The 24054-nt window shown below is 47.5% G+C and overlaps 1 protein-coding gene and 1 non-coding gene across 2 annotated transcripts; one reads left to right on the top strand and one right to left on the bottom strand.

Moving 5' to 3' along the window:
• Positions 1-1800: 1800 nt before the first annotated feature.
• Positions 1801-21250, bottom strand: RAB11A (RAB11A, member RAS oncogene family). The gene is made up of 5 exons (XM_033166625.1): positions 21051-21250; positions 12824-13019; positions 9808-10001; positions 6818-6898; positions 1801-3891 (listed from the first exon to the last, which is right to left on the bottom strand). The coding sequence occupies exons 1-5, from the start codon at positions 21091-21093 to the stop codon at positions 3752-3754; spliced, it is 654 nt and encodes a 217-aa protein (XP_033022516.1). The 5' UTR covers positions 21094-21250; the 3' UTR covers positions 1801-3751.
• A 1824-nt stretch (positions 21251-23074) lies between these two features.
• TRNAQ-CUG lies at positions 23075-23146 on the top strand. The gene has a single exon. It is a non-coding gene; the product is annotated as a tRNA-Gln (tRNA).
• Positions 23147-24054: the final 908 nt, after the last annotated feature.

Here is a 24054-nt window from a genome sequence, read left to right as displayed (position 1 = left end):
GACCTCGGGGAGGATTTGGCCTGAGGTTCCCGACCCATTCAGCCCATTGCACTATTCAACATCCCCCGGTAAGTTGAGATAACTAATGGCAGCTTAATCCCTCTCTAGAAGCAGCAATGAAGTACTGAAGGCCTCTTTCCTAAAGCAGGGAGGGGGCTATCTTATGAAACAGAGCAAGAATGTTCCCCATGAAGGATGACAAGATTTATCCACAGCACAGGAGGAAATGTAGTTATTTACCCGAATGCTGCATGTGTGCATGAGGGGTGGGGTGGGGTGGGGGAGGCAAATGAGCCATTTTACTTTCCAGGAAAGCCTTATGCAGATGACGAAAAGTAGCAGAACCTTATTTTGTAGGGCCAGTGGGGATATATATTTTAATTACATGTATAGAAAGAAAAAAGTCTTACCTCAGAGTTTAGTGATGGGAAAAGTCCTCCATGAAGGCTTTTTTTCAGACAGGGTAACTTCCCAACTGTGTTCACGTCTCACTCAGAAGTTAACACATTCAACCCAGATGGAGCAAGGAAACCGCTGCACAAATTTGGAGTGACGTCATCCTGCCTCTGCGCCGCATCCTGGACTGTAGCAACGTGCGTTGACTGGTGAAATTGTCCCCACCGGTGGTTTGGGCACAATGGAGGCATAGATGGGGGTAGGGGGAAGGTAACCTAGTGCTACCCCATCAGAGGGTGCAAGCTTTCAGATCACACAACTCTCCCTCTAGTAGCCACAGGCGTCATGTTGCTGCACAGTTGAGACTGCACCAGGTAGCTGAACATCCTTTGGCTTTTAAAAAACTGGATGGTTAAACCAAATTGAGGGTTGGGGGGAGGGAGAAGAATAATACTAAATCCAGCAGGAGACAGTGAAAAGCAAATCCAGTTCCACACAAACACACACACACACACATATATATACATATAAATATTATATATATATATATATATACATATATATAGCATTCCTTTAAAAAGGAATCTAGACACTGTAATGGCAATACTTTTTTTAAAGCAAGACAGATTTGTAATATTTGTTGACCGTATGACGGTGGTCTACCTTGTAAAAAATAAACTGAATTTCTCTCAGCTGTGTACTTCTGTAATACAATCCTTTGTGAACCTTGCAATGTCGCTAAAGCTATTGTCATTCATGAAAACCTTAGTGTGTCAACTGGGAAAAACCAATCTGAGCCTCCCTCCTTCCTAGTGTTCTGGAACTGAGAACAGTTATGTTTAAAAGCAAGTGAGAAGTATTTTGTTGGCAGTCATCAACCCAACAGATCTCACTCCTGGGAGGAAAGGAGAACTAAGACCAGTGGCTAAGCTTTCACTCCACTCTCAAAACAAAATAATAATAATTCTGTGCATGCACACTCAATCTCTGGAGAGATCCTGGCTTATGTACTGGGCCCCCAACAAGCCTGGCCAGTTGAATTTTCCCAGCCAACCTTTTCTCGCTAGTGACTGTCAAAAACTTTCAGCACCTGCAAGAGTTTCAAAAAGGAGCTTTTTGTTCAGCACCTGACTTTCACCCCCCTTTGTGCTCTTACATACAGACCCATAATGCAAGATGATCCAAAATGCACATTTTCACACACACACACAAAATGTAGCATGCAAACTGAAATAGCAAACAGATTCAGATTTGCATCTCAAATTGATTTGCATAATTTATTCCGAGTAATATCTGCACTGCATATAACGTTCAAGTTAATCAACTTCATATACTTAAGTGCCATGTTTAAATACCAGAATGCCCACAGCAGCATATTTCCAAAGAAGTCCACTCAACAACAGCTGAACAGTCCCCCTGCGATTCTTTTATTAGAATTCCAATAATGAATAATTTCAAATCAATCATAAAAAAATATTTGAGGTACAGAATGTACATACAGTACAAAGCAAATTTACAAAAAGATTGGGGGGGGGGAGTTTGTGGGGAAAAAGATCAACAACTACGGGAAAGACACAAACATGAAGGGACTACAGCAATGCCTTCTGTGCTCCTCACACGTCATGAGCACCGCAAAACCGACAGGTTGGCTGAGAGATTCAGCACTCTGTACGTGCCCTCGTGGGGGGTGGGAGCAGCAGGAAGGAAAGGACACCATATGGGCCCATGGCATCTTTGTGATAAGCCTCTTTCCTTCCTCTCCACTCCCCCCAAACTATTTCCTGGAGCCATTTCCTCTTCTGGTTGCAAATGGGCTTTCCAAATTCCACAGAATTCCATGTGTGCTTGTATGTGTAGATATAGAAAACACTGTTTGTTTGAACAGTGCTTTAGAAGTAGGGACATCCAAAGTTGGCTTGAAAACTGCAAGAATCCAAGAACAAATCTTCTGGGGTGTATTTCTGGATCTCTTCAGCAGGGCTCATGCGCATGGCCTGAGCTTCTTTAAATAAAATGAGGAAGGACGAGAAGGGGGCCAAGCACACTCCCTGGCCAGTAACGGGGAGGTGCAACAGAGGCCTCTTGCCAAAACTGCAGACTAGATTTAATCCCATCCTGTGCCTTGAGTGGTTGCTGGAATCAAACCGTGCTTTCACAAGGACTCGGGACTTAAAGAGAAGGAGGTGCAATGATGACCCCACCCTGCAAATATTCTCCATGTCTTTTTGAGAATGACAGCAAGCATCGCTGCACAGACCAAGGTGCAAAATGGACCAGAGGCCCAGGGGTGCATGAAACGAAGTACTGCAAGCCATAGGTACTTGCAAGAAAAGCAGATGGGCTACTGAGCTACGATTTACTGCTTCTTCTACAGAAGGCACCCATCACCAACTCTTTGGGCCTTAAGACAAATGGTACTGCATTGGCTCAGTATAAAACTACACCCACCTTCCCCAACATGCAAAGCAACTAATCCCCCACTTGCTTGCACAAAGATGATTATTTGAATGCTGTGACTGGATAAACATTTACCTCGCTCCAACTAGCCATCTTCATGAAGTGGCACTATTGGCTATTTGAGGACACAATAGGTAGGAGGAGTGAGCAGTTTATTCTGGGAACGTTACGTATGTACAACTCTAATTCATTATATCAGCCTCCGGTGATCCAGATGTTTTGAACTACAACCCCCATCAGCATTAGTTTTGGCTGGGGCTCATGGGAGATGTAGCCACCAAAACATCTGGAGGGCACCAGGTTGCTCAGAATGGGTGCGCCCAACGATATAACTATAAGGAACTGAGAAAACTCAGCCTCCTGGGCCAGGATCCCTCCTCTTAGCAATAAATTAGTGTAGTTCCTGCGTACTGTTAAGTGTGGGATACTGCTGGGAGCCACAGGATAAGCCACACAAGATGCTCATTCCATGAGATGCAACATCTAATATTGAGGCTGAAAGGATGTTTAAAAGGCTCGGTCAGGCTCTCAGGAGTATCAGAATTGCAAAGACTTAAGCTGCAGCAATCTAGTTCTTTGCTGAATGCGCCAACCTGTTTGGAAAAGAGATCCGTCATGATTTTTTTAAAACTTCCCCGCCGGGACTAGCATTCCGATAATGCTGCAGCCACATGCAAACAAACTTGATGATTTGTAATACTGAAATAAAGGGGAAGGGGAAGAGTTAAGACATGGAGAAATCCAAAGAGAATAAAAATAAGGTTTCATGGGACAGGAAGGAGAGAGAGAGAGAGAGAGAGAGAGAGAGAGAGAACCAAAAAGAGGACAATGTGAACTCAGAATCTATTTCCATCTCAGACCTGGGGAAATATACACAGCTTTCGAGGAATGGAACCTGCTATATATTTTGACAACACTGCATCTTTGGTTTATTTTCCGTGGTCGGGGGGACGTGGATAGGGACCACATTGTTGCTTGGTGACATGTCGTTTTCGCGTCTGTCAGACATTTGCTTCTGAGACACGATGCGATAGATTTCTGAAAGAGGAGGAAAGGTGTCACTACAGAGGCGGCACCTGCCCTACGGCTGAAGCCCCTCCATCCCTCCCATGGCAAGCTGGGCAGTCCTGGATTGCAACATGCTGCCACCTCCCCTCACTCCCAACTCTGACCATTTTCGAGGGCAAGCAACCCAACATTCCCACTTGCAGAATTTGGGCATAATGTATGCAAGTTGTCACCAATTCAACTCGTGCAGTAATGAGTTTTCTCTTTTGCAGAATTTGGAATGTATTTTAAGGTGTGCTTTAAAAGCAAAAAACAGAAAGGGTTGGTAAAACCAAGTACTATAACAGTGAAGGGGAACTTGCAGCCCTCCAGATATGACTGGACTTCCATCAGCCCCTGCAGTCAACTTGGCCAATGGTCAGGGATGATGGGCACTGGAGTCCAGCAACAGCTGAGGGGCTGCAGGTTTCGCACCTTGCACATCCGCTACCGATAAGACTGCCTCCACTGGGCTTGCCTCCCTCAACGTTCACCTGGGATGGCACTCCTATTCAGGACCACTCTGTTGGCTGTGCCAAGACCCTCAGCTCAACAGGGATCCTACTTTCCCTGTACGGTCACTTGGCAGTTGCCATGCCACCAACTGACAACAGAAGGAGAGAAGAGAAGCAGGACAGCTCCATCGGCTCTGCTGAGAGACGAGCTGCCACTGGTACCCTGTTGCCACCTATCAGCAGCCGTTCTATGAGGCTGCAGAACAGAGAAATAGATGGAGAAAGCAGGGACAGTCCACTGCCCTCACGGAGGGACCAGCTGCCTTCAACTACTTGCATCCCAGCTGGTAATTATGAGAACTTTGTAACCTAAAGGAAGGGTGCCTGAGCCTGCTCGTTTTCCTCTTCCCTCCCCATCTCTTTCGTTTTGTGTTGAGTCTTTTAAGATCGTAAGCCTGAGGCTGAAGACTGCTTTTATTGTTGTTGTTGATCCGTAAACTGCTCTGGGAGACTTTTCAGCTGAAGGGGATAAAATGCATTAACCAGAGTCATTAGCCTATCATTTATTCCCTGGCCTGTCTGCCAAAACATGCCTGCATTGAGGACTCGGGGAACAAATTGTACACGGCAGCTTCTGTACAATCCGGCACTAGCTACAGTGGGTAGGATAAGCGGACAGAGAAACACTTCCCTGCTTAATTATTAGGTTTTGTAGTTTTCTGGATATGCCCAGGTGTGAGGACATGGCTGGATAACTCGCTTTAGAAACATACTTCAATAATTTGGTCAGTGGAGTCTCTTCCCACCATAAACTTGCAAACACCATAATAAATGCTCATTTCTAATAAGCTGTACTTGTCCACAGCTTTTTTCAATTAAAGTGGACACATAATTGGATTTGATCCGCTGAAGGGTCACTTTCTAACATTCCACTGAGGATACTTTGCTGGTAGCTGAATAGTTTGTGCAGGAAAGACCCACTTGGCACTGTTATTCAGTGCCTTAGGCAAAATGAAGAGGAGTCATAGCTCAGTGGCAGAACTTTGTATGCAGAAGGAAGGTTCCAGCTTCAATCCCTGGCTGCTCTCATTGAAAAGAGATCTTAGGATAACTGCTGGTGTTAACTTTCACTGCAATGAATGTAGACACCACTTGGCTCGAAAGGCCAGGGGTCTAATATCAGGCAACTTCCTATGACTGCTCATTTCCACACAGTGGAATTGAGCAAATCTACAGTGATGGCAGGAAGCAGAGGATGTGCTGTTCCACACAGAGAACAAGTGCCTCCGCAGTGATCTCAGCACCGAGGGGGCCAGGGAAATGTTGCTGCCGACAGAGATGAGCAGCCTCCCTTGTTCCTCCGCCTCTCAGCGAAAGGAGACGAAAGGTGGCCAGTTAAGAGTTGACTGCCAGGGGCCCAAGAAGACATCAATAGCTGTCTATCACCAGGGATGCTATGTACTCCGTGTGCTTGAAGAAAATTCTGTGCCCAGGAAACCCCAGATGCTGTAAACGAACTGGATTCTGCAACTAGTTTCAATTATGTTTATTTTCAGGTGCTTGCTTACTCTGCATAATTTATCCTGCTTTTCTAGATATGGGACAGGCAAGGAGCTGTTAACAGTGATAGAGCACCTGCTTTGCATGCAGAAGGTCCCAGGTTCAATCCCTGGCACCTAAAGATAGGGCTGGGAACGCCTCCTGCCTGAAACCCAAGGGAGCCTCTGCCAGTCAGTGCAGACAACAACACTGAGCTAGTTGGACCAAGGGTCAGACTCCGTATAAGGCAGCTTCATCTGTTCCAAAGAAGTATCGCTCCTTAACTGCTGGAAATCAGTTTATGGCTTCCACTATTTTGGCAGGCATTGCCCACCCCAGCCTTCTCCAAGCTGGTGCCCTCCGGGTGCTGTTGAGATGACAGGTTCCATTCTACTTGATCACTGGGCCACAGGACTGATGGGAGCTGGAACCCTAAACATCTGAAGGACAGCAGATTGGGCAAGACCAGCCTGCACACTTCCAGACAAGCCTATCAAGGGACAGAAAGCAAATTCTGGTGACAGGGCGGGGAAGGGGCGTGCTCAGAACAAAGTAAGATCTAGGGAAGGAGTGGCAGATTTGCTTCAAAACGCAAGATTATCAAAAATGTTGCCACAGCAATCTTTCCCACCAAGTAGGTGCATAGCCAATCTTGCAAAGACTCAGTCCTGGGGTAGGACTTTCCTGGAAGAGCCTCTCTAATTTACACACATATTATGTGCCCCAACAGGGAGGATCAATGAAGGCATGGAAGAAGATCCCAAAATCCTCCTCTGTTCCCTAGAGAGAAAAACAACCGTGAGGTACCGCCTCTCTGTTTGCCTCCAGCATCAAAGACTCTTGGGTTTCCCAATTCCCAGCTTAGAGGCTCCGTATTTCGTTCTCATGGCCCACACAGCTCTCCCACATCCGTGCCAAGTCACCTGTCAGAATGGTCTGGAAAGCAGCTTCCACATTCGTCGAGTCCAAAGCCGAAGTCTCAATAAAGGAAAGGCCGTTCTTTTCTGTGAGAAAGAGCAGGAAGTTGATTAGATCTGCCTGTCTAGTGAAGAGGCTTGAATAAAAGGCTGCCTTGCTTCAAGCTCAAGAGCTTCACAGCTTCCCTTTGCAGCCACAGAAACCAGGAGCCCAACTTCATACCCATTTCTGTGCCTTTGGCTGTGCTGCCTGTGGCCTCCCTAACACTATGTCTCCCTCTTCCTCCAAAATGCTCCCCAAGCTGCCCTGCCAGCTGCCATTTTCAAAACTTTGCACAAACTCAAAAACCTCAAATTACGGAAATATACCATTGTCACAGAGCAAGCTGGTCAGTAAATCACACAGTTCAAAGCTGGAGTTAACTCTTTATTAGTGAAACATGATCTTCCCAACAAAATAAAAAAAATTCCTTCCAGTAGCACCTTAGAAACCAACTAAGTTTGTTCTTGGTATGAGCTTTCGTGTGCATGCACACTTCTTCAGATGATCTTCCCAGGCTTGGATGAGTTTCAGACCTAATGAGCATAGCAGCTCAAGCCCTGTGGGTCATGACATCAGTTGCTGAGACTAAAACTCCTTGCCTCCTCACACCAGCCTATGTCTCCGCCTCTCCAGGGCTTCTGGCAAGCAATCAGTGTGCAGCTTGTTTTTGCTCCTCCTGTTTCATACCTCTCCTAGTTCTGGAGTTAGGGGGGTGGGGAGCCTGTTGCAGCAGGAGGGGGAGACCCCCTGGCTTCTACACCAGCCTGACTCATCTCTGCCTCTTGACCTCCCTCCTCCCACTCGCCTGCTTCAGCTTGCTCCTCTGATTCTGGACTTCTCTCTGCCACAGGCTCTCCCAACTCACTAAGCCCTGTTACCCCTACAGTTTCCGACACCTCCTCTTCTGAGTCTCCTCCCTGTGAGTACTCATCGTTGTTCCAGCACCACTCCCCGGGTTCTGAACCTTCTTCCTTTGGTGGTTCCCGAGCTGGTTCATCCCATCATTCCTCTGTTCCCAACCAGACCATGATAACTATATTGTACTCAAAAAACATATACAAAACGAAATACACAAATAGGATACTAAGTAATGCACAATGGAAAACGGGTTGTGAACCTGTTTCGACTGTTAAGTCTTTTCCCATCCTGTCACAATGATCTTAACTCCTTGGGAACAGCAGCATGAAATGTTTGGCTGTCTCCCTCTCACACAGCACAGATTTTTTTCGTCATATGCTAGAGGTCAGGGTCAGCCTCTGTTTAGTGGGTTTACGAAAAACTTAGATGAGGGTGCTGTATAAAATAGTATTGAACACCATGAATTTTGAGCGTATTTTTAAAAGCTTCTTCCATCACATGGATGAGAGGGCTTTCAAACACTCCTCAGAGAGAAGAAAGAATAAAGCTGGCTCAGGTTCAAGGTTTCTCTGTAGATCCTCTCGCTTCCTTAAGTGATTAGCAAATTGTCACATGACCAAAGAGGAGGAAGTCTTGCAACCATCAGAAAATTGCACCTTAGCTGCAAGATATTTAATGACTCCCGGGGAAGAGGAGGGGAGCCGTTTCTCTGGGACTGAGGCCATGAAAACCAGCTGCCAACTTTCCCCTCCTCCTGCAAAATTCCTCTCTGAACTGCATGTGGCATAAATCAAGCATTTTTAATCATGATTAGTGCAGAGGACTCAAAGCCACATTCCAGAGTGGAATGAACTTATCCTGAAACCAACCAGATTTATGAACAAGTCAATGTCTTGAGGTCACAGCAGATGCCTCCACATTGTTAATTGCTCCTAGCCTTGGGGGAGTGAGGGTGAAGGGAGAGAAGAGGGGGCACTCTCATTTAATTAAAGAGGAGGCCGAGACGCTGCTTAGACTGCTCGCTGCCCCTGCCTCACATTCCTACAAGTTACACACACACATAAAAACCCACAGATGGCATCTATCAAAGGAAAACTGATGCCAGGAACCCACAAATTAAGGAGGAGGGGGAAAACTATGTATGCAATCTAGAGCTTGTTGGAAAAAAGATGGGATATAAATGCAATAAATACAGGAGATTATCCTGTAAAAGATACGCATGGAAATAAATTCTGGGGTATGCTTGAAAGGTGCATAAGGAAACCTCCTTGCAGGTCTCAACCTGGCCAAATAACCTTGGATTCAATGATGGGGGGAAAGGCAGGAAATAAATGAAAGAGCCATCCAGCTTCCCTATAGACTTCTAACATACCACGGAGACTGCATCATCTTCCTCTTCCCACACTGATGCCTAGGAGCTGATGACCCAACAATTAGCAAGCGGCAGGTGGAAGAAGCAACAAAATCTCTGGAACCTCAATAACTAACTGCTTCCCATCACTCAGTTACAGAGACGTGCCTCTTGAGTCACCTGTTTGAGTACTTCCAGTGGAGAGGTGGCCATGATGCAGGACAGGGCCTTTTCAGTTGTGGCACCCGACTCTGGAATGCCCTCCCCAAGGAGGCTTGTCTAGTGCAGAGGCTGGTGCATCTTGGGCTCCAGGTGACAAGCTCCGTTTCTACATTTCCAAAAACTTGGGAAGTTTTACAAAGTTTCAAACCGGCTCTGCTGCTGCTGCTGCTGCTGCTGCTGCTGCTGCTGCTGTATTAGTACAGTAGTACCTCCGTTTACGTAACTCCCTGGTTACGTAAACTTCCGGATGCGCGCACAGCAAACCTGGAAGTATTTTACTGGGTTTCACTGCACGTGCATGCGCAGAAGCGGTCCTTAGGTTGCGGAACCTCGTGATCCAACCAGAACTCCGGAATGGATCCCGAACGCAACCGGAGGTACCACTGTATTGCTTTTCATTTATTGTTAGCTTTAAATTTTCAGCAGCTGCTCTAGGAGGTTTTGCAAGAAAAACAGAAACTGAACAAAGCAAAACAAAGAAGTATTCCAGCGGCAACACGCTGGGCCCCCCAACGCACTCACCTGCAAAGGCTCGGGCCTCATCCGTTGGAACAGCCCTCAGGTGGCGCAAGTCGCTCTTGTTGCCCACCAGCATGATGACGATGTTGCTGTCGGCATGGTCTCGCAGCTCCTTCAGCCACCGCTCCACGTTTTCATAGGTGAGGTGCTTGGCGATGTCATAAACCAGCAAGGCTCCCACGGCGCCTCGGTAGTAGCTGCAGGCAGAAGCGCACAACCCACGTGAGCCCACGGCAAGCAGCCAGCAAGTACAGAAGGGGGGCAGGGGAAGGAAAGCCCAAACCTCGCCAGGCTGCCCAGTGGGGCATCACAACACTCTCCAGAGAGCCAGTGTGCTGTGGTGGTTAAGAGGGCTGGGCTCAAATCCAGGGTTCAAATCCTTACTCAGCCAGGAAGCTCACAGGGTGACCTGGACCTGTCACTCACTCTCAGCTTACCCAACCTCACAGCGTTGATGTGAGGATAGGGAGAACTATGCAGGCCACCTTGAGGTCCTTAGAGGAAAGATGGGATATAAATCAATGCATACTTTTTAAAAATTGGCTCCGCTTCGTACAGACTGCTTGTGTGTTACAACTGCCCCAGGACCACCCCAACCCTCCCCTAACCTGGGGGCTTCCAGATGTTCTGGGCTACCAACTCCCATCATCCTTGACCAGATGTCAGGCTGGCCAGGACTGCTTTATGATGTGAAGTTGTTGGGATATTTTAATTTTACCAATTGGTGAGGATTATTTGCCTTTAAACGTTGATGCATATTAGTGTTGTGTTACCATTGTTGGTGTTACTGTTGCATTATAATAATATAATACTTTCAATGGGTATCATGGTTATCGGACTACAAGAGAATCCCCACTTGCACGGGGCTTCCATTTTGGACTGCTGCACGTGACACCGGGATGTGCGTGAGCAGGGATTCCGCTGTTCTGCCCCCTCCCCTCCCCCTTTCAGTACAGTCTTTTGTGCGTGTGTCAGGTGTAGGCCTGGGCAATGTATCAATCTATCACCCAGGACCGGTATGAGGAGTGGACCGCAATGTTGGTTTCATTCGGCGGCATATCGCAGGTGAAATTGCCACGCTCCTGAGTCCCTCTGCTAGCAGCACCAGCGGTCTGCCCTCATATGGCACAGAGGAAGAAAGAAGCTGCATCGGTGAGGCACCAATACAGCTTGTTCCTCCCTCTGCATCTTTAAGCTGCTCGGCTGAGAAGCCTGAGGCTGCCCTTGCCTCAGCCGAGCAGTTAAGGGACTTTTAGAAGACATCTCAAGGCAGCCCTGTTTAGGGAAGTTTTTAATGTTTGGAGTTTTATTCTGTTCTTAGTGTTTTGTTGGGAGCCGCCCAGAGTGGCTGAGGAAACACAGCCAGATAGGCAGGGTATAAATATTATCATCATCATCATTCTCATTATTATCATTATTGTTGTTGTTATGAGAGATGGTGGCAGGGTGGGGGCTCCATGAAACTACCCCGCTCCCCAGCTGAGCGAAGCCCAATGCTGCTGAGGCATCAGGGCTCACTCAGGTGGGGGGGGGGGGCGGGACAGTGAAGTGCTGGGATGAAAGGGTCTCAGCTCCCACATGAGAGCTGCAGCAGTTTCACTCTGCATCTCACTGGCTGGGGGCAATGCCAGTGGCAAAGCTGCATGCTCCGCTACTGGGGGCGGAGAGCAGGTAGGGGCATGGCGCACGTTCTAGGGGCGTGATGCGCTGCCTGTGGGGGCGTGGCACCCAGCACATGTCCGGGGGGGGGGGCTGCCACGATGGCACCCTACCGGAATAGTGGTGCCGGGGCAGTCCGCTCCCTCCGCCAGTGGCCAATGAAGCTTGTTTCAACATCGCAGTATATCGCCAAAGCGCAATGTTTGGCTGGTGATACATTGCCAGCCCTAGTCAGGGGGAAAGTACGCGCTGCCTTCACCCAAGTGGTAAGTTGCTTGTGCTGAATTTACACTTGTTTCTTACATGAACTGCTCTGAGAATGAGCACATCTGTGGAAAATGCAGCAGATAAATAAACTGACTATGGTGAAATTGATTAGGACTGGAGTTGGTGTCCAAAACATCTGGAGGACACCAGGGCAGGAGGGGCTGGCACAGCCTCTTGCCCAATGCATAATTTGGCCTTCCGATAACCCCAAGTTATTTCCTGTCGTGACTTGGTTTTTTAAGTTGCCCTGTTACGGTCATTTAGAGAGAGGGAAGTAAATGTGATTATATGCATCATCACTACAAAGCTGACCTAAAATAAAAAAGTGGTTAAAACTCTTCCGACAGCAGTTGCTGGAAAAAACACATCCCCAGCTGGCCTGATTTTGGAGCCAGTTTTGGACTCAGTTATCCTCAGTTTGGACTCAGTTTTGGACTCAGTTATCCTACAGTAGGGATGGAGAACCTCCAGCCCATGGGCCTACTCGGGCCTGCCAAGTCTCTCCCCATTTTGGCCAAGCCATGCTCACCTGCTTCCATCATATATGAAGCCACGTACAGGGCAGATAAGGGAGGGAATTGGCTAAAAGGACCCTCTCATAGGGCGGTTTTGGGCAGCACTTTCAGAGAGGCCGATTTTTCAGATCCTCAGAAGATCCTCAAAGTGCTGTGCAAAACAGCAGGCAGAAAAGGTCACCTGATGTCATCATAAAGTCAGGTGATTTGACAGGTGGATGGTGGCTCTGCCTGCCAGGTGGAGGCAGATATCAATCTGGCCTGTCAAGCTAGAAGGCTATTGGTTTTCAACTGGTAGGTCACATGATTCCTGTATTGCAAAGGGTTGGGCTAGCTGGTTATTTGAGTCCTTCCAACGCTACAATTCTATGAACATTGAAGACTAGCAAATTAAAGAATACAATGGGATTCTTGAATGCTGCTCAATCTGAAAAGCAGTCTTTTTTTGCTGCAAACACAATGTTTGCAAGGAACATCACATAGAAGAGACACACACACACACTTGCAGTGCTCCTGCATCCTGTTCCCATAACCCCCCCCCCCAATCCCCAGGAAGGCTCTGGCGCTGGTCTACTTACGCCGACGTGATCGCCCTGTATCGCTCCTGCCCTGCCGTGTCCCAGATCTGAGCCTTTATTGTCTTTCCGTCCACTTGGATGCTCCGTGTGGCAAACTCCACGCCAATGGTGCTTTTGCTTTCCAGGTTGAACTCGTTGCGAGTGAAGCGGGAGAGGAGGTTGCTCTTGCCGACTCCGGAGTCTCCAATGAGAACAACTGGGAAGGGAAGAAAGAGAGGAGATTCAGAGAGGAACCCAACACACTCTCTGCTCTGACACTCTGAACCTCCTTTGAGGATTCACCTGGCCCTCTATGTACAGAAACTGCCCAGGTAAACATTTAAGGGAACCAGGCGAAGGGGGGGGGGTTGTTACCAGAAGGAAATTAAATTTTAAAGCTACATATACTCGTAAACACACACATACAATCAAAACACAGGCTCTTGAACTAAATGGCTGAAGAAAGAAGAGGAGGTGGAATGTGATCCTGAAATGTATCATTCCTAATTAATCAAACATCCTCATCTCTACGTAGTGAGTCTCCTACATCAGCAGAAGGTTAGACTGGATGTCCTTTGAGGCCTCCTTTCACCTCTATTCTTTTTCCACATCCACCATGCCACCTTCTCAAGTCTATATATATCTTGTTGATTTTGACAGCCACAAGATCCCCAACTGCATAACGCCACTCTGACACAGAATGTTAGCTTTCTTTCAGAAATACGACATTTTAGCTGCTGTTAACATTGCTATAATAAAGTTCTTGTTCCTCAATAAAATTAACTGTTAGATCTGGCTCCACCCGAGCAGCAACTGCAGAGAGCTCGCTTCTTTTCTCCCTGCCAGAAAGGCTACTCTGCTCCAGCTGCTCTGCAGCTGGGACTGCAGAGCTGAAGCGAAGGGCGTAGTTCAGTGGCACCTGCTCTACTTGCAGAAGGTCACAGGTTCGATCCCCAGCAGCATCCCCAAGTAGCGCTGGGAGAGACGCCTTGCCTGAAATTCTGGAGAGCTACTGACAGTCAGTGTAGACAATACTGAGCTAGATGGACTTGGAAAAAGGCAGCTTCCCATCTTCCTATGCTCTGGCCTTTGCCAGCAGCCCAGAGAAAAAGGGGGCTGTGGGGGTGTGGGGGGGTGTGAGTGTGTGTGTGTGTGTACATGCCAGCCAGTTTTTATATTACCACAAGCTGTTAAACAGCTACCTTGAGAGCCATACGATTGCAAGCCAGGATATAAATCTTCAAATTTTTCTGGCTCCCTCTCGCATCCCATTTTATCTGAAAATATACACCTATGTTTACATGGTTACCATCTGAATGCTCATTTTGGTCTATGCATGCCAGAAAAGAATCCAAAGCAGAGTCTCATTCTTTTATAGGTCAAACCAAAGACTCTCCATCTGCATCACTTGAGAAAGGGGGGAGGCAGCTTGATCCAGAAAACTAACATGACCCGGGTATTTATCCTGCAGAAATCAATGGCTTCATCCTTCCAAGACTGGCATATTTGCTTCTCAATCCTTTCCTCCACTATGAAATTACGATAAAACAATCACATATGGGATTTCATCTTAATTAATTACTGCACAAATCTCACTGTGCGGACAAAACAACCAGCCCTTTTTGTCGTCTCTCCCCTTTCAGCTGATTCAGCAAAGCAGGAGCCAAAACTACACACCAACAACAGGAAGAGGCTTGTTAACTATTCATGCCCATCAGGAGTTTCATGCCAGATTCAAAGGCATCAAACCTTTCCCAACCTGGTGCCCTCCTGATATTTTGTTTGAACTACAGCTGGCTGGGGCTGATAGTTGTAGTCTAAAACATCTGGAAGGCACCATTTTGGGAAGGCTCCGCTTCAGGGGTTTCTCTGTTGATTCAGAGTAAGCCCATCAGAGCTAGCACTCTCTGACACACACACCAAAAATTAAATCCTATCACAAGGTGTTGTTAGCCAACCAAAGTCAGGCAAAAGAGAAACTGTGAAGTCCAGGAAAGAATTCAGAAAAGCTGTCTGAGACACATTTTTTCCCTTTTCGGTGTTTGTTAATATTATGAAATTCATTTTAAAAAAAAAGTTAGAGAAGAGCTGTCTTGAGTATTTTAATTAAAAAAATATGTCTTTTCTTTGATCTCATGGAGCTTCCAACTTGAGTTTCACTGTTAAGTTGAATGTATGATTTAACTTCCTCGAGCAGGTGACAGGAATTTCCAGGGTGCTGTTTGCTTCCAGGGGTGGGAAATTAGGCCCCTTGCAGCAGCCAAGGGACAGGAAGGGCGGAGATTTGGTTGGGCATCCTCTCACTGGTAAAGAGAGGGAAGACTCTACAGAAGGCTTTGGAATGCAAAGATGCCAGCAAGGAAAAATAAAAAACCTAAACCAATGGTATGGCTAGAACTTATCCAAGGACACTGATAAGACAAGCCACATGTGAAAACTCCTGTTCATAAAAGGAAAGGAAACCAGCTTCCCCAAAGGAGAGTGGCTCTTTAAAAAACATATGAGAAGGTTTACAGCATTTCTAGGTGCACAACTCATGGGACTTGCAGGAGGCCTGAAAGCCAGACTAACCAGATTGCCCAGTCCTTGTGGTTTTTATTTGTTAGCAATGAAGCTGGGGAGAGCAAAGAGTCCAGGGTACACTGGTAATCAGCTTGTCTCAGCAACACCCAAGGACAAGCAGGAAGAGACAAACTGAATTACCTCACCTCAGCGCAGTCAGGTGGCTCATAGCTCTGCAAATACAAGCAGCTACATCAGCCCCAATGTGTGCAGCACCTCTCCTCTTCAACTCAAACTTTCTCCAACTCCAAAACATCTGCAGGACACAACTCTCCAATCAGCAAAGCCATGCTGGCTGGAGCTGCTGGGAGTTGTAGCACAAAACATCAGGATGGCTGATGTTGGCCATTCTGAATAGGCCAGGGTTATACAATGACCCACAAGGGAAAGGGTGGAAACTCGAGCAACCCTGAATCAGTATGAAAGCAGGGACATAACGGAGGAGCTGTAGCCAATCAGATTTTAAAATACTCAGTGTAAACTGAGGGTGGGAAACCTTTGTCCCTCCAGATGTGCTGAACTACAGCTTCTATAAGCCCTAGAGATCATGGCCAATGGTCATGGAGGAAGCTACAGTTCAGCAACATCTGGAGGGTCAAAGGTTATTTGCACTTGCCATAAATGAACTGACAAATGGTGGGGAAGATTGCCAGGCTCAGCTGCCAGTGTAGACTCGCATCTGTAGTTATTGCAACTTAAAACTCTTGGGGCTTGGCTTTTGTTCTTGCTGAAAGGGGTTAAAACAAGATGGGGAAATGAGAGCCTGCAACAGCAAAGCTATTCTCCAGAACACAGAAGAGAACTCTTGGACTTCAATGACCACAAGTCACGCACAGAGAGATAAGTATGCTGAGATCACTTTCCATACATTCTTTCATTTCCCCCCTATGACCTCACTATTTACAATCCCCTCCCTCCAACCATGTGTTTGTGTGTGTATACACATGCCTTGAGTCACAGAGGTGTGGACATACACACACACCCCTACCTCAGGATAGCACTTCCATGTATTGAAGAAGTGAGCTCTAGTCCACAAAAGCTTACACCACAGCAAATATGTTAGTCTTCAAGGTGCCACAGAACAAAGACCATCCTGCAGCTATCCAAGTCATGGGCCAATTAGGGTTTTAAAGATCAAACCCAGAACCATGGTTCAGAACCAAATTGGTAGAACGGTATAACAGGGGGAAGTGCCATTGGTTTATTTATTTATTTGCTTACATTACTGTTCCACCTTTCCTCAAAGGAGCTCAAGGTGGAATACATGGTTCTCCTCCTCCACAGTTTTATCCTGACAACAACCGTATGTGGCAGGTTAGGCTGAGAGGCACCATGACTGGTCCAGGGTCACCCTGTAAGCTTGATTGCTGTGTGAGGATTTGAATTCTGTTCTCCTGGGCCCCTGTCCAGCACTCTAACCACTACACTACACTGTAAGAGCAATTTACTGGCTCTCACGGTAAATCAGGTGCTACGGAAGAGATTTGTCATCATCCCTCTCACAGAACTACAATTCCCAGAATTCCTTGGAAGAAAGTTAAACCATGTTTGCAACACAGGCTGCGCCATGCTGACATCATAAGGAGGAGTGCAACTCAGATGTGGAAGAGGGCTATAGAAGCTACTGCTAGGATGAAATTAACCAGATTGTTGCAGATGTTGCATATCAACATAATGCATGTGAAATGCACTGGAAAGTACAGTACTGAATGCTTCTATGCAATTACCACGCAAGTGTTTAAACCTAAAAAATGCAGATACTTTCAATACATGCCACAGGTCGTGGACTACAGAGGGTCATTATTGGGACTAGTCTGCAGAGAAGTGAGCAAGGAGGGCAGGAAGCTGGGCTGCCACATTAGCTGCTTCACTGGCCTTTCCTGCTGTCTGAAGATGGCAGGAGAAGGTACACATGGTCAAGTATGTGACATGTCTAGCTGCTGCCTCAGCAGAAACTGCTGTTCACAATGAAAACCTGGCACACTTAAGCATTTACAGGCTGGACAGTTAAGGAAAGCTGGCCTAAAAAAGCAAGGAAACGGTTCAATGTGTGTTCCCTGTCATGTAGCCTTTGTCTCTAAAACCCAGATTTATAACCTCTGCAACATTCCCTCTCTGCCCTGTTATCTGTGCAGCCAAGCATGTTATTTCCCAACACATCCTGCTCACTATCAGGGGGGGAAACTCTGCTGGGAAGAATGCCTGCACATCCAGGAGGAGGAGTAATGCCCTAATGGGCTGGTGATTGTTATGTAGTAATAGCAAGACCGAAAGTGAGGTCAGTGGAGGGATGCAAGTTGCCTGTTGCCTAGAAGGAGCCACTCAAGGAGGGTACAGCTGCAAGCAGCAAGGAACAGCCAGTCCTGTTTATGACCTGATCAGGAGTTTCACACAGCAACAAGGCTAGTTCTTGCTGCTGCCAACTAATCTCTGTTGAAAAACCTGTTAATAAGTCCCTTAACTCTTCACATTCAGCAGATTCTAGGCAATTAACCACCATCACCCTGCAAGCTCAGCCTAGCTAAAGCATGCCAGGGCTTACATTCTTTTGTGTGATAAGAACCAGACAACCCACAGCACCAGCACCACCACCGCCCCAGAAAGACAGATAAACATTCCACATTGAAACAGTTGGCTGTTATTTTGCCTGGTTTATCCCTGCAGGAAAATGCACTGCATTAAAAAACAAACAAGCTCAATCTATAATACATTATTTAAAATCCCACGCTTACAACATTCACCAGTTAACCCTCTCCGTTTGCCACCCCTGCCCCCGCAAGCTGGAAGTTGAGGTTTCAACATTAAATCACTTGCTCTCTGGTTGTGGAGTTCCGTGCCTTCCCCAGTCACTTCCTTTATCTCAAAGTAAAAAGGGGGAGGGAGGGAAAGCAAAATTCCAGAGGAAAACCACACCAAGACCACAAAGCAGTAGATCAGGGTGATACTTTTACGAAGATTTCACACAAAAGCAGCAAAACACATAGAGTAAACCAAGTTATCAAAGGGAAAGTTCATCTCGAGACAGTAGACATTCTTTCGGAAAGGGAAGCGGCTCTCCCTGTACTGTATTAAGTAAAAAGCCCACAAAGTTACTAACTAGCATTATTCATCACCACAGTGACTGGAGGCCACCCCTCACCCCCACCCCCCACACAGAAGAGCTAAGTGCTGATCAAAAGTCCAGCCTCACCCCTGAAGAGCTCTTTCCTAAGCGACTGCAGCAGCCAAGTAGGGCAGAAATGCTGAACACACACAGCAAGGAGGATGACAAATTCTTAACAGAACCTGGGAGACCAGACATGCAAAGGCGAACTCCAGGGGAGGCACCAGAAGGGCCTGGCCATTGGTTTCTATGAGAAAAGTCTCAAGAAAGGGATAGGGAATAGGACTATCATTACAAAACAATAGGGGGGGGTTAGGGCGGGGAATATAATAAAAAAGGAATGCAGGGAAAACAATCTGTTCAGTTATTTGGCTTCACAACAATAAAAGGGCAAGATTCTACAGTAGCCAACAGATGTTGCCACCAGTCCCCTTTTTCCTTTGTGTCACCTTTTCACTTTCTGGGGGAATCTGATATAGTATCCCCAAGTTATGCCTTTCCCACTTTTATTTTTTTTTAAAGGTTTTCCAGCTGCGCTGCCCTCTTTTTTAGTGGATGGGTGTGTTCTGGGGTATGCAAAGAGAGAGGGGAGGAAAGAAGTAAACACAGGCACACACAATACGAAGAGCCTATTATAGCACTGGTCTTTATCGGATAAGTCGGAACACATCACTGGTGCACCTAGCTCTCTACTGTCTACAACGACAGGCAGTGGCTCTCCAGTGTTTCAGGCAGGGAGTCTTGCCCAGCCCTACCTGGAGATGCTAGGGGGTTGAACCTGGGAGGTTCTGCATGCCAAGCAGGTGCTCTGCTGCTCAATTACAGGAAGAGAGGTTGTGGAACTGGATCTCCCGTTTAGACTGGTGTTCTTCTCTATATTTCTGCTCCAATCAGCTGCTGTGCTTATTTTGTGTTGAGTCTGATATGCCCCCTTTTAGCCTCTTGTTGGCCATCACAACTAAATAGAGCCTCCATGTCCAGATGCATTATCTCTCTTGAAGCATTCCAAGGGGGCTTTACAGAGACCTCTGGCCAGCAGCTAGAGCAAACTGGAGGATGGGGACTAGCGGGATCCTTATGGTTTGATCTAACCAGGGTCTTTCTTATGTTTAACACATAGCTGCCCATGTCTCTTACTGGATGTTGAACAACCCACTGATTTAGCACACATACGGACATGTATTTTAATTTCACTTCTGGGAAGATGCCATTTTCCAAACTTTCTCTTTAGTTGTACTCCGGATGAAAGAAGGGATGAAGGAAAACTGGTTCAGGATTCTCTTTGTAGCCCAGCCCAGTAACCCCACTGTGCTGACTAAGCCTGATGTTTTGTAGCCCAAACCTCTGAAGAGCACAAGGTTGAGGAAGGCTGTTTTAGTCAATCATACACTGTGTCCTGCAAGATGTCCAACCTCTCCCACTCACCCTCCATGTTGTTGCTGCCCTCACTAGGCAACACAGTGTGTCAGTCTCATTAAGCAACTGCTGGTGTTGAAAGGCACTTGGGATAATCTTAAGCAAGAGTGCAAATTCAGGATCACACAGAGTAATTACACTGTGACAGTTAGGATTTCTTAAATCTACATTCTTATTTTATATTCCGCTCCCTCACCCAAGGAGGTCAAAGTAGCACCCATGGTCCTTCTCCACATCCTCTCCTTTTATTCTCACAACAGCCCTCTGTGGTAGGTTAGACTGAGAAATCGTAACTGGGTCAAGGTCACCCAGCAAGCTTCATGGCCAAGTGGAGACTTCAGCCTGGTCCTTTTCAGCCATGTCTGACACTTTAAACTTGAGCATATATAAAAGAGAACAGGATCACATGTGCTGCCCTGACCTCCTTGGGGTAAAAATGGGATATAATAATGCAAACTGAATAAATCCTAACAGTTACCCTGTGTGTAGTAAAAATAATCTGGTAGCTTTTAACCCAAGTGTCAAGACTGTCTTCACCCCACTTTACAAACATCCCAGATTTCAAAGCCCAAACACAATTCAGCCAACAAAACACAACAGACATTTCACAACACTCCACCGCAAAGTCCCAATACAAAGCCAGTCCACTAGTCTGGTGAAACGAGCATTAAGTATGAAAATCATTAAACGAGTAAAAAAAAAACCCTGTCTAGCACCTAGCAAAGGGTGGGTAGGCTTTCTGGTGTGCCAACAAGGCCTGAGATACTTTATTGAGAAGGACGGAGGGAACGGGAGCCAAGGCCGTGGACTGCATCCAACCACATTAGACTCGGAGTAGGCCCACTGCATATAATGGGCCTATGCTAAGCGGGTTCATTAATGGGTCTACCCTTGAGTAGGACTAGCATTAGACACCACCCAGAGGGCTAGGGCGAGGGAGAGGCTTCACCCAACTGCATTTCACTCATAGAGGAGGCCCCTGGGAATTAATGGACCTTAGTTAGTGGTGCTCCTTAATTTTCAATCGGCCTCATCTCGAGTAGGGCGGGAAACCATCCAAGGAATCCTGATCGAGAACCGGGGAGTGGGGTGGGGGGATGGGGTGGTCTGAAGCCCCCAGGGAGCGGGGAGAAGAGGCGCGGCGGGGGACAAGGGATGCAGGCCCACCTTTGAAAAGATAGTCGTACTCGTCGTCGCGGGAGCCCCCCATAATGACGGCGGCAGCGGCGCCTCCTCCGGCTTCTCAGTTAACAAGGAAGCGACAGCCAGAGAGCCCCTCCCTGCGCCTCCTCCTGCTACTGCTGCTGCTGCTGCTTCCTCAGGATCAGCCGCACTCCGGTTCCGCCCACTAGCCGGCCCTTCCTTCCTTCCTTCCTCTTCGCTCGCTCGCTCGCCCACCAGATACAGCTTCCGGGGGCACCGGCTTCCGGCTCGCATGGGAGGGAGGCCATTCTCCGCGGACGGGACCACTCCGTAGACATGTATGACGACACTTCCGGACACTCAGGGAACCAACGGAGGGACCGGGACAACCACTTGAAAAATGGACGGAGCGCCAATTATGTTTAGGGGGGCAGGAAATCGGAGACTGGCGGGTTTCTAAATACACTTCCTGTTTTAAACTCGGGCTTGTTTTCTGAGGCAAAGCCTGTTTTAGGCTTGCAATCACAGAGTTTGCAGATTCCTAGAGCGACGCCACACACTTTCCAGAGAGAATGCGGGCTTTCATTTCTGTACCGGAAGTTATCTGTAGCCTTCCGCCCCCGCCACCACTTTTCGCCTCTGTATTCTTTCCCCGCATATGGCGGCGACCGAATGGAAACCGGAATCGATACCTGAGTGCAGCAGCTCTTTACGTTTTCATCTCTATTGTTGTGGAGGGCAGAGCGAAGCGGCCCGTAGATCAGCCTTCGCCCGCCTGGACCCCCTAGAAATTTCGCACTACAACTCCCATCAGCTCCAGCGAGCGCGACAGGCTGATGCTGGGGCTGCTGGGAGTTGTAGTCCAGGCCGGACCGCAGAGGCATCTGGGAAGGGTGGTGTGTAGATCCCCATCGGGAAAAGCTTGTCTCTGAGCATGTGCAGACTGTTTCTCCCTCCACCTCCTTTTTCTGCTTCTCCGTGGCGTTTTCCTCCTCTGCCTGCCTCAGTGCATTGACTTGGATTTCAACTCACGCCTAGGATGTGGGAAGGGGAGTCTTTCTCAGCCTTGGGCCCCCAGATGTTCTTGAGCTACTCCTATCATTCCTGACTACTGACCATGCTGGCTAGGAATGATGAGAGTTTTAGTCCAACAGCATCTAACGACCCAAGGTTGATGCAGTATTAAAAGAGGATGCCTAGAGGCATGTACAGAGTGCCATTCGCTCAGTGCCTCCTTTCTTCCTGGACTGCAGCGCGCGAACAGAGAGCGGGCCCCGGATCCTACTTTCTGAGGAATGCAGCTCCGCCTGCACGTCTGCATGCCTCCCCCTAACTGAATGCCTTGTCAAGCGTCCTTGGTATATACACATAATATACACATAATATAACCAGCAGTTTGTTGCTCAGACATTCAAGAGGCAGAGACATTCCAGGTTTAGGGCGGTATATAAATTTAGTAAATAACAACAACAACAACAACCGTATTTCTTGGAACTTTCCACCCACATCTCTCTGGCACCTTTATTGCAGACAGGCAAGTTCACTTTAAAAACGATTCCCCTGCCTGCCCCCCACCTGTTCTGAGCTGCCGCCTTAGTGTGTGTGAGAAACACGGAGCATGTGCAGAACAGTTAGTTGTCAAATGAAATGCACTCTGTATATGCTCACGGGCACTCTTGCGCCCGTCGCAGGAGAAGCTGCCTGCAAATAGGTTCCGGGGCTAAACTTTAGGCTCAGGTCCAAACCCTCGACACCCGCCCGCCCTCGCCCCACCCCAAATGCACGTGCAGTGGCAACGCGTACGCGTCCTCTAGCGCCGTCGTCCTGCTTTCGCATGCCAGGCTTTGCCAGACCCCTAAGTGCGCACGTGCAAACGCAGTCGCGCCCCGAACCTATTGCTGCTCCAAGCCGGAGAAACAGAAGCTGGAGGGGAACATCCGATCCAGGCTTGCAAGAACAAAAGGCGTCGCTTGGGAGCGCCGCGCTGGAAGTCAGCGCACAAGAACTGCAAGGCTTTAGTGGGAGCTTCCGCAGTATTGTGTCAGGGCGGTTCCATGGTGTAATGGTTAGCACTCTGGACTCTGAATCCAGCGATCCGAGTTCAAATCTCGGTGGAACCTGCAACGATCCTTCCTTGTTTTTCTCTTGAAGGCTATTTTTATTTTATTTCTCAAAAGCAAAGGTCACGTGAACGCAAGTTATTTTCAAGTGCTCAAAAGAATTCCAAGCGGAACTCCCATCGGCTCCGAGATCTTTGAAATGCTTTTAGAAGTACAGCGACTGGACGGCTGAGTTTCAAGGAACCGCCTCTTCACACATAGGAAAGTATGGCCCGCCAACCTGAATAATCCCTGAGACGCACTGAGATGGGCTGGATCCTGTACCCTGGGCTGCAATAAATGCTCTGGGCGAAAATGAAATGAAATCAAATAGGAAACATATGAATAAGTATTTCTGAAATACACTGGGTTAGGATGGTGCAGCCTCTTGAGTCATGCACCAAGACAGGTCGTATCCTGCACTCTGCTCTGCAAATAACCATCGGAAATGAATGCAGATCCTGCTCTCTAATAAAAAGCATACCGACAAGCCAGAGTGCTTATTAGAAGCTCAAGTGCAAAGTGGTATGTTGTTATTATTATTACATGGCATTCAAATCTCACCTTTTCTCCAAGGAGTTCAAGGTGGTGTAGAGAGTCCTCATTTAATCCCCCACAACAACCCTGTGAGGTAGGTTAGGCTGCAAGGAAGTGACTGGTCCAACTCACCCCAGCTTCGATTTAGGGTGGGGCAAGCAATTTCCCCGACAAGGTGCCTAGCCAAAGGGGTGCAAAATAATAATGAATTATTGTGAAAATTATAAATATTTAGGGGGGATGCCAAATTTTGTCCTCGCTCAGGCCTCCCCTCCTTACTATGCAATCACTGTGGAGAGCCATGATGGTCCTTAATTCAAGAGTACCTTCGACCACCAATGGTCAATCACCAGTTTCATTCAGGTGGTCCACAGCATGTTTGTGGATTTGTG

Source organism: Lacerta agilis, chromosome 13, assembly GCF_009819535.1.
Source record: "Lacerta agilis isolate rLacAgi1 chromosome 13, rLacAgi1.pri, whole genome shotgun sequence".
In the NCBI taxonomy this organism is placed as follows: Eukaryota; Metazoa; Chordata; class Lepidosauria; order Squamata; family Lacertidae; genus Lacerta; species Lacerta agilis.
The sequence above is the reverse complement of the archived record's forward strand: the minus strand, read 5'-3'. Positions and strand labels throughout refer to the sequence as shown.

Coding starts and splice junctions, on each gene's coding strand:
- RAB11A (XM_033166625.1), bottom strand. CDS start 21,093: ATGGGGGGCTCCCGCGACGACGAGTACGACTATCTTTTCAAAG. Junction 6,899..9,807: donor TGAGGCCCGAGCCTTTGCAG/GTGAGTGCGTTG, acceptor TCTTTCTCACAG/AAAAGAACGGCCTTTCCTTT. Junction 3,892..6,817: donor TTTCCAGACCATTCTGACAG/GTGACTTGGCAC, acceptor CTCCTCTTTCAG/AAATCTATCGCATCGTGTCT.